The sequence below is a fragment of the Atta colombica genome, unplaced genomic scaffold (assembly GCF_001594045.1).
Source record: "Atta colombica isolate Treedump-2 unplaced genomic scaffold, Acol1.0 scaffold1, whole genome shotgun sequence".
NCBI classification, from domain to species: Eukaryota; Metazoa; Arthropoda; class Insecta; order Hymenoptera; family Formicidae; genus Atta; species Atta colombica.
In genome coordinates, this window is record NW_017259183.1 from 1071387 (window position 1) to 1086268 (window position 14882).

Here is a 14882-nt window from a genome sequence, read left to right on the forward strand (position 1 = left end):
ATATATACACACACACACACATTATGCGAATCTGGAGTTCAAAACTGTATTTAACAGATATGATAAGCTGTCCTTGTGTCATACGATAACGAGGCGAATTATAAAAGGCGACGCTCTTTAATTCATTCAGTCATGTATTCAACTGACTAATTAGTGAGGTGTTAACAGAATATTTTTATATATACAATACGAAATTTGTCTTCTTTTTAAAAACCTTTCTTCGTTAAGAATAAAATAGGTGACAGGCAATGAAGGGTAAGCATTGATAAATTTTTATAATTAGAACTATAATAATAAAATCATTAAGATAATTTTATATACTGTGATGAGATTATTTAGATCATTAAATCCAAATTATATACAAATTAATATTTTATAAAAATTGCAATAATAATTAATTAAATTTTGATCAGGATATTTTATTATTTAATACAGGAATATACCTACTCACCATCGCCTTTTTGGCATCTTGGACCATAATCACCGCGAGTAAATTACCTATTATTTTTGAAATTGAAGACAAATGTCCAGTGTCAAACATTTCCCCACTACCCAAACTAATATTTCACGAAACGGATTGCACTAAATATTACGAGTGTAAAAATGGTCAGAAACAATTACTCTCTTGCAAAATTGGCCTGTACTTTAGTAAAAGATGGCTTGGTTGCGTCACACCGGAAATTTCAGAGTGTTCATTTTTGACCTCGACTCCAGTTTCAAATCTTGAATGTCCAGTACCAGATACTTGCCCGCCGAAATTAATACCTATCAAACAAGATTGTAGTAAGTATTACGAGTGCAAAGACGGTAAGAAGCATTTACGTTCTTGCGGAGCCGATCTATACTTTAGCCAAAAATGGCAAGGTTGCGTTGAACAGCAGGTTTCGGATTGTGAACCACCAAATGACATTGAACAGTGTCCAACGACGGATGCTTGTCCACCGAAATTAATACCTATCAAACAAGATTGCACTAAGTATTATGAGTGTAAAAACAGTAAGAAGGAACTACGTTTTTGCAAAGCCGGTTTATACTTTAGCCAATACTGGCAGGGTTGCGTCAGTCGGGAGCATTCGGATTGTCTCATAACAACTTTAATTCCGACAACTCAAACTCCGATCCCCACAACTCAGACTCCGATCCCGACAACTCAGACTCCGATCCTGACAACTCAGACTCCGATCCCGACGACTCAGACTCCGATCCCGACAACTCAGACTCCGATCCCGACAACTCAGACTCCGATCTCGACAACTTCGACTTCACCAGAATGTCCATATCCGGACTCTTGTCCGCCGAAATTAATACCTATCAAATCAGATTGCACTAAGTATTACGAATGCAAAAACAGTAAAAAGGAACTACGCTTTTGCAAAGCTGGTTTATACTTTAGCCAATACTGGCATGGTTGTGTCAGTCGAGAGAATTCGGATTGTTTCGAAATTCCGATATCTCCGATAATTCCACCTGGATGCATAAACGGCGATCTATTGGAACACGAATGTACATGTACTAAATATTATTTATGCATAGAGGGTTACAAAGCTCTATTTGAGTGTCCGCCTGGCAAGCACTTTGATATTTCAACGAAAACTTGTCAACCAGGTACAAATTGCCTTCAAGTAATGGCAAGTCCGATTTCGAATCCGACTTCGATTCCAATTACATCCCAGTGCATAGAAGGTGAATATATGCCTCATAAGTATGAGTGCAAGAAATATTACGAGTGCAAAGTCAATCGGAAGATCTTGCGTGAATGCAACGATGGAATGATCTTCAACGAGGCGTTACAAACATGCATTCTAGGTCAATGTTGAGATGATCCGATCGAAGGATAAATTTTTTGGAACATTATACGCAATCGTAAGTTATATCATTGACCATATAACCGATCTCGAATAATCACGACATACTTGTGCTCTGACTATTCAAATCAGAATAATTCTTGGGACATATAAATTACATACATATTATTACATTTTTATGTTATTAATATTTAAAATATATCAAGTGCTGTATTAATCATGTGTACAATATTAATTATATCTATAATAAAATTTCTAAAAAAATATAATTAAATTTTTATGTTATATTATTAAATATTACAGTATTTATTTTGTTTTCTTTTGTAAAAAATAATTATTCACAATATATTTACAGTATCATATATTTAAATAATTAAATAAATTTTTGTTAGAAAACATTTTAGATTAAATAAATTTGTCAATTAGTCAGTAGAAAATATAGAATATTTAATTTATAAAGAAAATAATATTCTACTAAGTAATAATAAAATAAAGATATTTATCCTTTAATCTATAAAATTATAGAAAAAAATTTTCAGATTGACAGGAATTTATAAACTCTCTCTCTTTCTCTCTCTCTCTCTCTTCAATATTCATGTGATATAATTCATATATTTTCGATTTGATAATTTTAATATTATTATGATTAAAATTTTTTTTATCCTTTTGATTTATTTCTTTCCTTTTTTTATATGTCGATTTTCTATCATTATTTTTTATTTTCTATTCTTTATTATAATAGATCTAATGATATGTTTTATTATAATAAAATATATATGTTATTGAGGCTTGTTAGTGTTGATTATACTGTTATTACATTGGTATTTCTGTTATTGCAGGAAAAGAAAGTACACGCGTTACTTGTAATGCTCTTACTTTTATCATTGCTTTGTTATAATAAATATATAATAAATATATAACACCATTACTTTATAACAACATTACTTTATAGTAATAATTTAATAATGATGTTGAATTTTTTATGATGGTAATGGTAACATCAGAGTTGGAAAGGTCACTCATTAGTAAAAAAAAACTTTTTATTTGTAAGTAATTACATATTTTATTTGTCACTAACATAAAATGTAATTCGTCGATACGCGTTACAAGTTACTTATTATTTTTTTCGCAGTAAATAACGCGTAATAATGACAAGTTACTTTTCAAAATGACTTTTTTAATCTTTAGCGCAATCTCAGTTTATAGTTATCATTATAATCATAAAAAATTACAACGTCATTATCAAATTATTATTATAAAAAAATAACGGTAAAAACTCTTCCATTCCCTGTTCTAATGCCTAGTGTCCTAGTGTCTCTCCCTAATATTGTTCCAGGTGAGGGCTACGGCGAGCCGTCCCTATGCATAAACAGCGATGTGAAGAAATATGATTACTGCAATGTACTACAGATGCAGCGAAGAAGAGCAGGCTGCTCGAATATTGTTAAAATGATTAACATTTTAGCGAGATTAAAAAAAATGTACATGAGTTCAATAGATATTGATTACGATAAAAATATCAAGTTCAAACCGGATAACTGCTCAGATTCTGATTCCTTAAAACGACGAAATTCCGTCTCAACTCACGAATGCGATTATAAATTATATTTAAGTGCGAAAATGGAAAGAAAAAAAATATACGATAGTTGAGGATACTATTTCGATATAATACTAATTTGAAACGCAATGTCATAGTAAATGTGGAAGATTGTAATGATTCCTAAGATACAGTTAAGAATTTAGTATATCATTTTATCTTTATTTACCGAATGTTAAACAAATATAAAATCTAAGTACTCCCGGGCAAAATTTTTGAACGTAGTCCTGCACATTACGCCGCATGGCAAAAGTTGAATTGATCGAGTTTATCTTTTTTCCTCAGGATGAAAGATGTATTTTCCGAAAAAGCAAGTGATTGTTTTACTATCGCGTCGCATTTTGCCACAGGATAAACTACTGCGTCCATTGTGCAGCAAAATTCAAATAAAAATAGCTGGAACGATTGGCTGTAGATTACATCGATTTGAAAGTATAAAGAAATTGAAAGTAAAGAAAAATAGAACCAAATTGCAACTTGCTAAAACTATACTGCTGTATTTATAGGAGTAGATAATTTTGTTAAGATATTTTAATATAAATCTGATAATCTAAGATTGTGTTGAAACTTTCTTATTATTTTACTCCATGATAGCATATACTACATTGGATACATGATATGTTCCCAATTAAATAAAAGACTTATGAAGAGATGAAATTATAAAATGTCTACAGGATCACCTTATGAACTGAAATTAAATTGAATTGTAAAATATCTCTATTTTGCAATTTCCTCACAATAATTAATATATTAACTTAAAAATTACTAAATAGCACAGTTTACCGCTAAATACGCGTGATGAGAGAGGATCGCCCAGGCGCCCATCATTGTAGGTTGCTAAACTTGCGAGAATTGTTTATTACAAGTGGCATATTCTTGAGCACATATGAATAATTTTCACATATGAAAGTGAGTTTCTCGATTGTGATTGGTCGATTGTATACAGAATTGCTATTTTCATATGCAATATTTGTTCAAGAATAAAGCTCCTTGGCAACAACGAAAGAAAATATCTCTCCACAATCTTCACTCTAGTGCAGTCAAAAGGAGTCCCTTATAAAGATGCGTTCCGAAATTCACTGCCAGTGCTGAAACTATGGTTGCAGCCGATTTGGACTAGAAACATAGGTATTCGCGTCCACCATTTTTATTCCTTTTCTCACTCCTTGCTCTGTCCCCATTCACTGAATTGTGACAGTCATTACAGGTTATGATTTATATTTGCTGCTTGAAATTTTGTAACTCTTTTCATTCCATTTTTGTTTTTAAAATCAGTTGAATATTTATCGTAATATTAGTGCAGAAGAGTGTCTGACGGTCAGGTTATTTCTAGATAAGATGCCAAATATGTATGTCAATTTAAGAAAAAGATTGAAATTTCTCATCTGCGAGAGAAAGTGTAGTGATGTTTATTCACAAATCATGTATTTATTTTACACTACAAGTTATTGACGAATATTATCCGCAGAAAATTTAATACTCGAATACCTTTTTCTGATCTATTGATACAGTTTTCCGCAACGTAACAAGGCATTTTATACATTTTTTTGCCTTCGTTAATATATAATATTTCAATTTTTTTATATACTTCTTTTTTCTTAGTCTCTTAGTCTCTTAGTCTTATGGTAAAATTTCGAAGTGCGGAAATACATAAATACGAAGCTAAGTTTCCAACAACTTAAAAGCTATAATTTATAACAACCATAATGATTATAACCTTCTCAGCTCAGCGGCAGAGTGGGAACAGAGCAAGAAATGAAAGGAGTAAAAATGGCGGATATGCGAATACTCACGTTTATAATGCCTTATTTGAATGCTTTCAGCGCTTTTCAGTATTTCTATTTTTATTTTATGTCTAATAAATGATAAAGGCTGTGATTAAAGTCTCGCTACAAATGCTTTGAAGTATTTAATGGATCAATTAGAAGAAAGAATTTTACAAACTGACCAGTTAAAAAATGCTTCAAAGTGTTCGCAGCATCGCGTTGACCGTACCCATAGACAGAATAATGATTACAAACACTTGCGCGTGAGCGTCTAAATCGATCACAGCTTATACAGTATACGTCACGTGGTTATAGATTTTCAGCACTAAATATCGGAACGCACTCTAGGCAGTCATATCATGCCGCACGTTTACATTTGATTGACGTCTTTGGCGGTAGGCCGGGCAGATTGCGGCGGCCGCAGCGGCAGATATGTATATATACACATAGAGTGGGTATAAAGAGAGTAACGCCAATGTCGCCATTTGATATCCTACATCCGGAGTATCTATAGGCCTGTTTTTTTTTACTGAACTTTTGCACCAGTTTATCTTTCTTGTTTTTCTCTTTAGCAAAAAAGAAGAGAAAAATAGAATTGGTGCACAAATTCAGCCAAAAAGAACAGGCCTTACATGAATAAGTCAAAAAGTGTGGTCAAAGATAGAGTTCCTCTATCTTTAAGAGTTGAGACTAAAGATCGGAAAGACATCATTGCTGGAATGTCGTTCACACGTACAGAGTACATTACACAAACTCACGTTTTCACTAACGCGTAAACAATACGTGTATCAAACTTACGTTTTCACAACATATTACACTGTCCCAGACACTGTCCCATTACACATGGCACTGACCAACACGCGGATATCCAGCAAACGAGAATGGATTGAAATAAATTGAAATGAATTCAGATTTTCAGAAATATTGATTCACGAATGTTAAAATGAATGCTTTTCAATCTTGAATGCATTTTTATTCATTTATAAGAATTACATGGAGCATATCTCTATGCCTTTCAATCTAAAAATAATATTAGCTTTTTCTGTGCACACAACATTGTGAATACTGTTCAATTCAAAATTTTGAATAGGAAATGTAGTTTTTCAATTCAATTGCATCCAATTGAATCTAATTGAACTCAATTGAATCCAATTAAATCCAAAACAAGTATTCGCTATTTAAAATGCATTCGGATAGAAAAAAATTTCAATTCTTTTCATCCATTCTCGTTTGCTAGAACTTCATGGTTTAATTCTTATTATAGGAATTCAAAAGTGGTCATCTGAATAAAGATGCATTTACATGCAAGCGTCAAGCAACGGAAGCAGCAATCAGCTGGGCAATACGGGTAGTGAAAATATTATTAATTATATATAGTTTAGCATCGATTACCTCAAAAATCAATAAAATTAGATTTATTTGACACGTTTTTGCATGAAATGAAAAAATTTGGCAGAAAAAAATATCGCTCTGCCCCAAATCGAGATATTAAGTTAAAATTTACTGCTGTTGAAATTAGGAAATCTGTCATAGAAATAAAATGAGGTCTATAATTATACTATTCCACATGAGTTTCGACTTTCCACGCGAAGCGATTCTCACTCCCCTCCTCACCCCCAATCTGCAAAAGGGCACACGACTTCTATAGCTGCGTTCGGCAATTTTGAGACATCAGAGTGCTCTTTTTCTACAGTGACATATGCTATAATATAAGAATACTCCGACGCCTCAGATTTGCATTACCGAACGCAGCTTATAATTGTATTGTTGTATTGTTGTTGTTGAGATTAGAAAATCTGTCATATAAACAGTGGATGTATAGTGATTATTGGTTTGGGGCGGCTATTTACCCACGTTTTTCACTAAGGATGTGTTCCGTTTCTTGCATGATGCGCATAGAAGCATAGAAGTTCGTTTCGTTTCTCTTCATGCACACTCTGCATGCATGATTCAACCTACCACCAATTGCATAACCCCGCCTCTTCCAGTGTATAAGACCGCATAAAGTGCTTCACCTCTCGAGTTGAAGTAGTTCATGCAGCTTATGCAACATTCAATATATTTTAGCGCGAAACTGATCATCGAATAAATCATGGATGGTTTGGTTGGGGCGAGTGTGCTCAAAATCACTTAAGAGTTAAAAATATGTAAGTAGGATGCTCAGAATACCCAAAAATTTTTTTAATTTAACATTTCATATATATATGTATATTATATAATATATATATATACGAGATATATAATACTCTGGTATTACCGAAAAATTATGCGTATACTGATATGAAAATTTCGATTGAATACTGATATTTAATGTCCAATACTGTATTTGAATCTCGGTTTTGTGTATACCGCTATAGAATATCGATTTTTAGTCCCTGATTTATATAATACTGAAAAATTAATATATTGATATAATGATTAATATATTACCGCTACCTTTCATATCATTTTAAATTCCCAAATATAAAATAATAGATTATGATAGAGGTTAAGTTTACATTAGTCAAGATAAGTAGAGGAAAGTAAAAATAACGGACTTTAAGGATGTTTTATATGTATAATTGTAGCAAAAGTTCCTGAAATTCGATTTTGACGAATATGTGCTGTTTTCATATGGTTTGAATAATAAAGATTGTATTATATAGAATCTTATCATTTACTCATAACTAAAATGCAGAAATGTACTTTTGAATTTCTTCTTTGCTAATTATTTCTAAAAAAAATTAAAAATTTTTGACAGTATCTCAAATCTAATCTTAAAATTTTTATATTTTAAACTCTTATAACTTCAAATTGCTTCACAATAAATCGATTTCGGATTTTGTTATAAGTGTCTGAACATGTAAGAATAATCTGTATGTAAGAATAATCTGTAAAATTTTTTTTGTTAAATTTTTAATATTTTAAAAATAGGTATTAAACATCCTTTTTGGACATTTTGATAATACGTTTTTATTTTTCTTTTCCTGCAGAATAAGATAAGAAGATAAGTGTTGCTCGAAAAATATAAATCTTCTTTTGTCAAAAAAGAAGATGTAACAGAAATTATTGAATGCATTTGTAATTCAGTCAATTTTAAATTGTCGTCCATGTTCACTGCATGAATTCACTGCGAATCCGTTCCGTTACTAAAACCACATGGAGTGTATTAGAGAAATGGAATGCACCCCTAGAAAAGAAAACCGGAAAAAAGAACTGATTCGAACGCCGCAGCTAACGCTTGCAACGCCACATGCTGCCATGCACTATTGCTCTTTGACAAAGTGGATATAAACTACATAGCAATATCCATTTTTCTTAAGGTTCATATTTGGTTTATATAATTGTGCTACATATAGCCTATATAAACCATGCTATATATAAACCAAATATCGATTTATTATTTTCAACCTTGAAAAGGGAACGATGTACCTTAAGAAAAGTGGATGTTGCTGTGTAATTTACATCCACTTTGTCAGAGGGCAATAGTGCGCGGCAGCATTTTGCGGTTACAAGTTTTGGGCCGTCATGTCCTCTCTCAGGTTTCTCTCTGATATCATAGAACGAAAGCGACATCTCGTTCGAATTCAGATGATCACTTTGACCACGCTGTTTGCCTCGTTCACATAAATTCGGTCTCCTCTTCTCTACATTCCAAAGTAAGTGTATATGGATAATTAGAGTTATTATATAAGATTTGAAACAACAAATCGAAAGGATGCCATTGCTGAGATCTCGTTTACACTTAGGGCCGATTGTTCCACTTTTTGGTAAATTTTACCTGTTAGGTAAATCTAGCAACCGCGCATATAATTGGGTAATCTTTCTATTTATCCAACAAGTAAAATTTACCAAAGATGAAACAACCGAGCCTTACACGTATAGAGGACATTACACGACTTACGTTTTCACTAATACGTACATGCACCGGCTGGAATGGTGTCCTCTGGCATTTGACGCACGGCATTATATACCGAAACGCATACATGTTACTGAAAACGCGGAGGTGGCAAGGAGCGCGAAGGGAAAAAGTAGTGCTCTGATATTCTGTCTTTAGCGCAAAGCACATGATTAAGAGAGAAAGCGTAATTGGACATGATGTCAGCTCGCGGTATCCTTTTGCTGTCTCACACATTTGTTATTTGTACGAGTGAGATATCTCTGTATCTCTCGCTCGTCAATATTAATAATAATACTTTTATTAAGCACAAAATGTTATAATTATGCATAAAAGTTTTTAATACTGTAAAAAATTTCTGTGCATAATTATAACATTACGTATAATTTTGAGACTCATTATAATAACTTTGCATTTATAAATTTGCAATATGCAAATGAAATTAATATTTTATAACAAGATCACAGAGATAAATTTACAGTTAAATATTATAAGATCATATAATAAGAACATATTATAAGAACATATAATAAAATAATTAAAAAAATATATGATATAATATATACATATTTTTTATGAATTCAAATTTTACAATACAAACACATGAATTCACTAACACATCGCACTCAGGACCAATCCCGAGGTGATCGGTTTTGTCTTGAGTCTCATTATAGTGATTCTATGAGTAACGAGTAGTGTTCCTCTAATCAGAGCAGGTATATTTCGAATCGGGTTAGTTTAGCTTATTTTTTCCAAACTCATCGGCCGTTAAACTCAGCTACTGGCTTCTATTGGTTATAAATTTTGACAACCGACAGATTCGAACACTTCTTGGTTTAATTACAGAACTGTCAACATCTAAGGGAAAAAATAAGCTAAGTTAATTCGATTTGGAATACATCCAGAGCTTATAGTACTAGATGGGAAATACGGACGTCGAACAAGATAGATAGAAGATGTATTTCTATCCTCTTCTATCCTCTTTTGGCACATGCGCAGAAAAAAGAAAAGTTACTGAACAGGACAGAAATATACATCTTCTGTCTCTCGTAACGTATTTGATTTATTGACTTGACTCGATTCCGAGATTTATTCTTTTTAGCTGCATTTCTTGCACAATTTAGCTCTTCTTTTGCAGCTAAACAGAACAGATCATTGATTCGGGTCGAGTCAGTAAATTGAATACGCCATCAGTCTTGCTTACACTTTCCACTCATTGCTTGGATAGGTCTTTCCCTTTTTAGTATAAGCTCTATGAATCAGAATCTGGCCACTTGAAGTGGCAGTCATTTTTCATCAAAATTCATGCGAGAGAGAAAAATCATGCTATGACTATCTTATTTCATTTCACAGTGATGAATTGCAGCTCTATAGAGATTTTCTATAAACTTCATTTTTGACGAACATTCTGGCATGTTCGAGCAACTAACTGGCGATTAAAATTTAAAAAATTTAAAAATTTAGTAGTGATATCTAATCATAAATATTGCAACAGCAAGTTCATGCATCATACATTTAAAGTAAAAGCATAATGTATTTTTATTATGCATTTAAATGGAATGGATAAAAAATGTTGGACCAAACAGGAGAGAAAGTGATCAGACTCTGATTAAAAGGATATTAGTATTGTTCGTTTTGTCTCTCGAGAGCTGTTCAGGGTCGTTCCGAATGAACCGTACTTGAAATATAGGATTCACACTACGAGCCGTTATACGACATCTGACATTCTTTGTTATGATGAATGTCGAACGTTGTATGACGGATGTCATACATAACGAATTCTACATTTCAAGTAGCTGGGTTAGAATCCTTGTAATCTATAACCCATTTTACATAAACTTGTATAGTCGCATAACCATATACATAAAGAAAATTATCCAATCATATTTTTGTCATAAAGGTAAACGTAAAATACGATTGGATGATTTTCTTTATGCATATGTTTATGTTATGTAAGTTTATGCGGAATGGCCCTAAGAATCAAGTCATGAGGAGCACAAATCTCCTGATTGATTATTGGATTTCGAGTCCCTTTCAGTCATTTATGGAATTTTCGATGTAGTGAATCTGTAAATTGGTGTGAGCAACTGTTCATGATGTCGTGAACGCGAAATCAGACTATCAACTGTCAACTGTGGTGGAATTGCTGTTTCCGGTACTAGACACCCGTCGTAATGACGTCCTTCCGCTCTTGTGTCTTAACTCTTCCTAGAGAAATTCTACGCTGGAGCGACCTCGAGAGACAAAACGAACAATGCTTATATAAGAGGAATTTCGTCATTCGAACCTTGTCGCCTACCGAATATTACCAATACCAATTTAGAAATCTGATTTTGACTTTTCAAAGCCTAGTTTGGTCTCTTTTTCTTCATGAGTGAAAGGCAGATAAGTGGATGCAGAGAGAATTGAGTGGAGAATGGAGCGGACTCACCCGGAAGCCGCCATTTGTACCGTTGAAGTAAATAGGAGATATGGTAGGAGTGTAATGGAACATACGGTGCTGCACACACTAGTATTGTACTGCACTGGTATTGTGTGTATGACATATGTGTACGTACACACACATGCTCTTTTGCGAAAATGCACTATAAATGGCGGAATCAATCAGAGAAAAGGAACACTTTCCACTCCATTCTTCCTTGATTCTCTTTGAATGGATAAACATTCTTTCTCTGTTTACTAAGTCTGATTGGTTGGAATAGTACTGTTGGATCAATAATAATTAAGTTTAATAAAGAGAAAGAACGTTCATTCATTTATCTGTCTCTCACTCTACTCGCGTTTTTACTCTCACCATGGGCCATCATTCACTATGGGTAATTCATTCTATATGTCGATGGTTTTAAATAGAGTCCTTATAACAGAGTCTAGACAATGCTGATTGAATAGTTAATTGACGCTATCGTTAACTAGCGACGTCAATGGCAAGGATAATCTTGGAAGAAAGCGCGGCTCTCATTGACTGCCATTAACGATAATTGTCGATAAAATGTTTAGAGAATCCCGCAACAGCATAGATTAGATTAGATAGATAGATTAGATTATACATATTATACAGATACATCATTATATTGATGATTACAAAACATATTAATACGCTGTCAGACATATTTTTGGTCGCTTGTACAATTCTACTGTATCTTTCATCTTGAATCATTTAAATAGTTTGAATTCAATTCTTTTGTCACGTATAACAGCAGACATTTGATTGCGCGGCAAACACGGCGATACATTTCCGATTTTGACTGTTAATGGCGGACAGGCATGCGCGCAAATGCGGTGTCTAGACTCTTTTATAGGGACTCTAGTTTTAAAGCAATCTCATTTTGTTTTATACAAATTTTCTTTATTTACCAATGACTACGATCAGCAGGGTATCAATCATGAAACTTTATCTCTAAAATGGAAAGTGAAAAGTGAAAAATTTCTCCATTAATTTCAGTGGTGAAAATTTTCACTTTTCACTTTTCATCCTATAAAATTTCATGCTTGATATCCAGAATGTTTACTTTGCAACTGTTGGAAGTTTTCTTCGCGCTGATTGAGTTATGCTTTTAGATTAAGAGAAATGGTCCAATCTCAGCAGAGAATCATAAAACGGTTGCAAAATTGTTGTGTTCTGCTGAACGCAGCCAATGGCATGTGAGAAACTTCAACGCGTCATTTATCACTTATGACGTTACTATTTCAATATGGCCGCGGCGACTAATCGAAACTTTAGGTCCTACGCGTAATGAAGGAAAAATAAAATAAATATTAAGATATTAACATATCAGAAACGTAATATTCCAGTGTCTGATAGGTTGAAATTTTAATATTTATTTCTGTTTTTTAATATTTCTTCTATTATACAACTTCTTATTCGTCAGCGATTTGGTATTTTATGTAGGCTATTTTGTGTGTGCATTTACATGAGCAGACTCTTCTTTCTAGGAACGTTAGTAGCAAAAAGTGTCGCGTACGATTCGAAAGAGATCTAGAGAGAAAGATAGATATAGAGAAAGAGTCAAGAAGGAGAGAGTAGGTGAAGGCGAAGAGCGAGACAGAAGAGTGCGTGCAGCGTGATATAGTATAGGGTGTGAGGCAGACGCGAGCGGCGAGAGTGACCGGCGGGCGTGACGGTTGCAGTCGCGCGTTTTTTCATAGTCGCGAATTGTGAAATAATCGTCAGCAAAACGGCTGCGGGTAAAAAGTCGGCCAAGAAGATGGCGGATTCCGAGGAACTGGAGGTGAGTGGGTGCGCGTTATAAAGGGAGCAGGTGCACAGCTGCACGAGAGAAACGCTGTACATACTACGGCTTTCTCATCATGTGAGGATTCCGCGTCGCGTTGTCTGGTATCGCGCGTCGATTTCCGAGATTATCTGAGAGGAAATGATTCGATTGATCTTCTCTGCAGCAAATTAACCGAGTTCGCGTCGCTAAAGGAGTCAGTTTAATTTTCTACTATCCAGCTTATTTTAATCCCTTCCAGTCCCTTCGCGCTGTGTTGCAGCCCCCGTGCCGTGCCTAATTCCGTGGATGCGTGCTTCGTGCTATGCACGCCCTCGGTGCGTGCCGGGTCGACTTTGTTCGCTGGCGCGTGTTCTGCGAGTTGTCGGACAGTTGGTGTCTGTTACGATTACGCAGTGCGAAACTGCTGCGGATTTACTTCACGCTGGATCAGGGACATTACTGGTAGATCGCACTGACAGGGGCGACGGGCACAATCCTGGGAATTCGGGAGATCCGCGACTCCGGCGGTTCACAACGTATTCGCGCGTGGAGATACAATGGGTAACCTCTAACTTAACCGTCCGTTTTTCTACGGCGTTTCGCTGGAATGGAATGGAACATTGTTATTTTGGATTTCGTTCGCGTGACATTGCGACTGTCGCAATACTTGCGTGACGTCGTGTTATTTTTGTGACACTAGCTATTATTTTTGTAATGTAAATACCCAAGTGAGTTGGACATGTGCACAGTGAGATACTCTTTTGTGATTGGCTCATTTAAAGTACTAAAAAAAAAAATTTCTAATGTATACATTCTGTGACAATTTTTGTTGAGAAGAAGCACTTGTTGATTTGTAGTAACGTTTTCAACACATACATTATAATTTGTCACCATCATTCGTGAAAGATTATACTAGGAGGACATAAGGGGAAATGGATGTTCTGATTGCAGAGTATGGTATTAAGTTTTCGAGTGTCTGAGCTTCAGATGCTTCTTGGTTTCGCCGGTAGAAATAAGTCCGGCAGAAAGAACGAGTTGCAAGCTCGTGCATTGGAATTATTGCGCTTAAGATCACACCCAGCTATCCGGCTTAAAATACGTGAATTGTATAAAACAATACAGTAAGTGGAAAACTGCAAGTGGAAAGTCTGTACATTGCTTTTTTTTACAAGTTATACGCATAGTTCTGGTTATTTCAATATGGATACTTCAATGTTCCCAAAGAAATTAACAGAGTAGCTGAGTTCGGTTTTGCAAATCAGAGGCATCTGTATCATTATTCTGTCATAATCATTATTCTGTAATAATCTTATGTTTATTACCGAATTTGATGAACAAAAATGGAATGAGTATGGATGTCTTCGATTTGCAAAAAAAAATATAGCTAATAAGTGAAATAAAGAAGAATCAGTCGTCATATTGAAAAAATACACTTTAGATTATTTTTGTTGTTCCAAGTACTAAAGGAAATCTTTTTTCTAGGGCTGATCAAATGGCAACACATCAAATGTATGGGCAAACTGGTAGTTCCTCTGAGCCACAAATTGACCAAAATATGCATAATCGAAATTATTATTCAACAAGGTATTTTTATTGCTCATTGATACACTTTTACTTATATAT

General features: G+C 34.2%; 2 protein-coding genes across 3 annotated transcripts in view; both read left to right on the plus strand.

Annotated features, from left to right (window-relative positions):
- The first annotated feature begins 182 nt into the window (after positions 1-182).
- Positions 183-2069, plus strand: LOC108693057. Its single transcript, XM_018201765.1, has 2 exons — positions 183-255; positions 436-2069. Exons 1-2 carry the CDS (start codon positions 249-251, stop codon positions 1815-1817), a joined length of 1389 nt encoding a protein of 462 aa, XP_018057254.1. The 5' UTR covers positions 183-248; the 3' UTR covers positions 1818-2069.
- A 10979-nt stretch (positions 2070-13048) lies between these two features.
- Positions 13049-14882, plus strand: part of LOC108689522 (E3 SUMO-protein ligase PIAS1) — a 10772-nt gene continuing 8938 nt past the window's right edge. Inside the window, exons 1-3 of one of the 2 annotated variants that reach the window (XM_018196350.1) lie at positions 13049-13274; positions 14211-14380; positions 14742-14849. In XM_018196350.1, coding sequence (XP_018051839.1) covers positions 13251-13274; positions 14211-14380; positions 14742-14849 — 302 coding nt within the window. In that variant the 5' untranslated portion in view covers positions 13049-13250. The remainder of the gene's footprint in view (positions 13275-14210; positions 14381-14741; positions 14850-14882) is intronic. The other variant, XM_018196441.1, reaches the window with a different exon arrangement.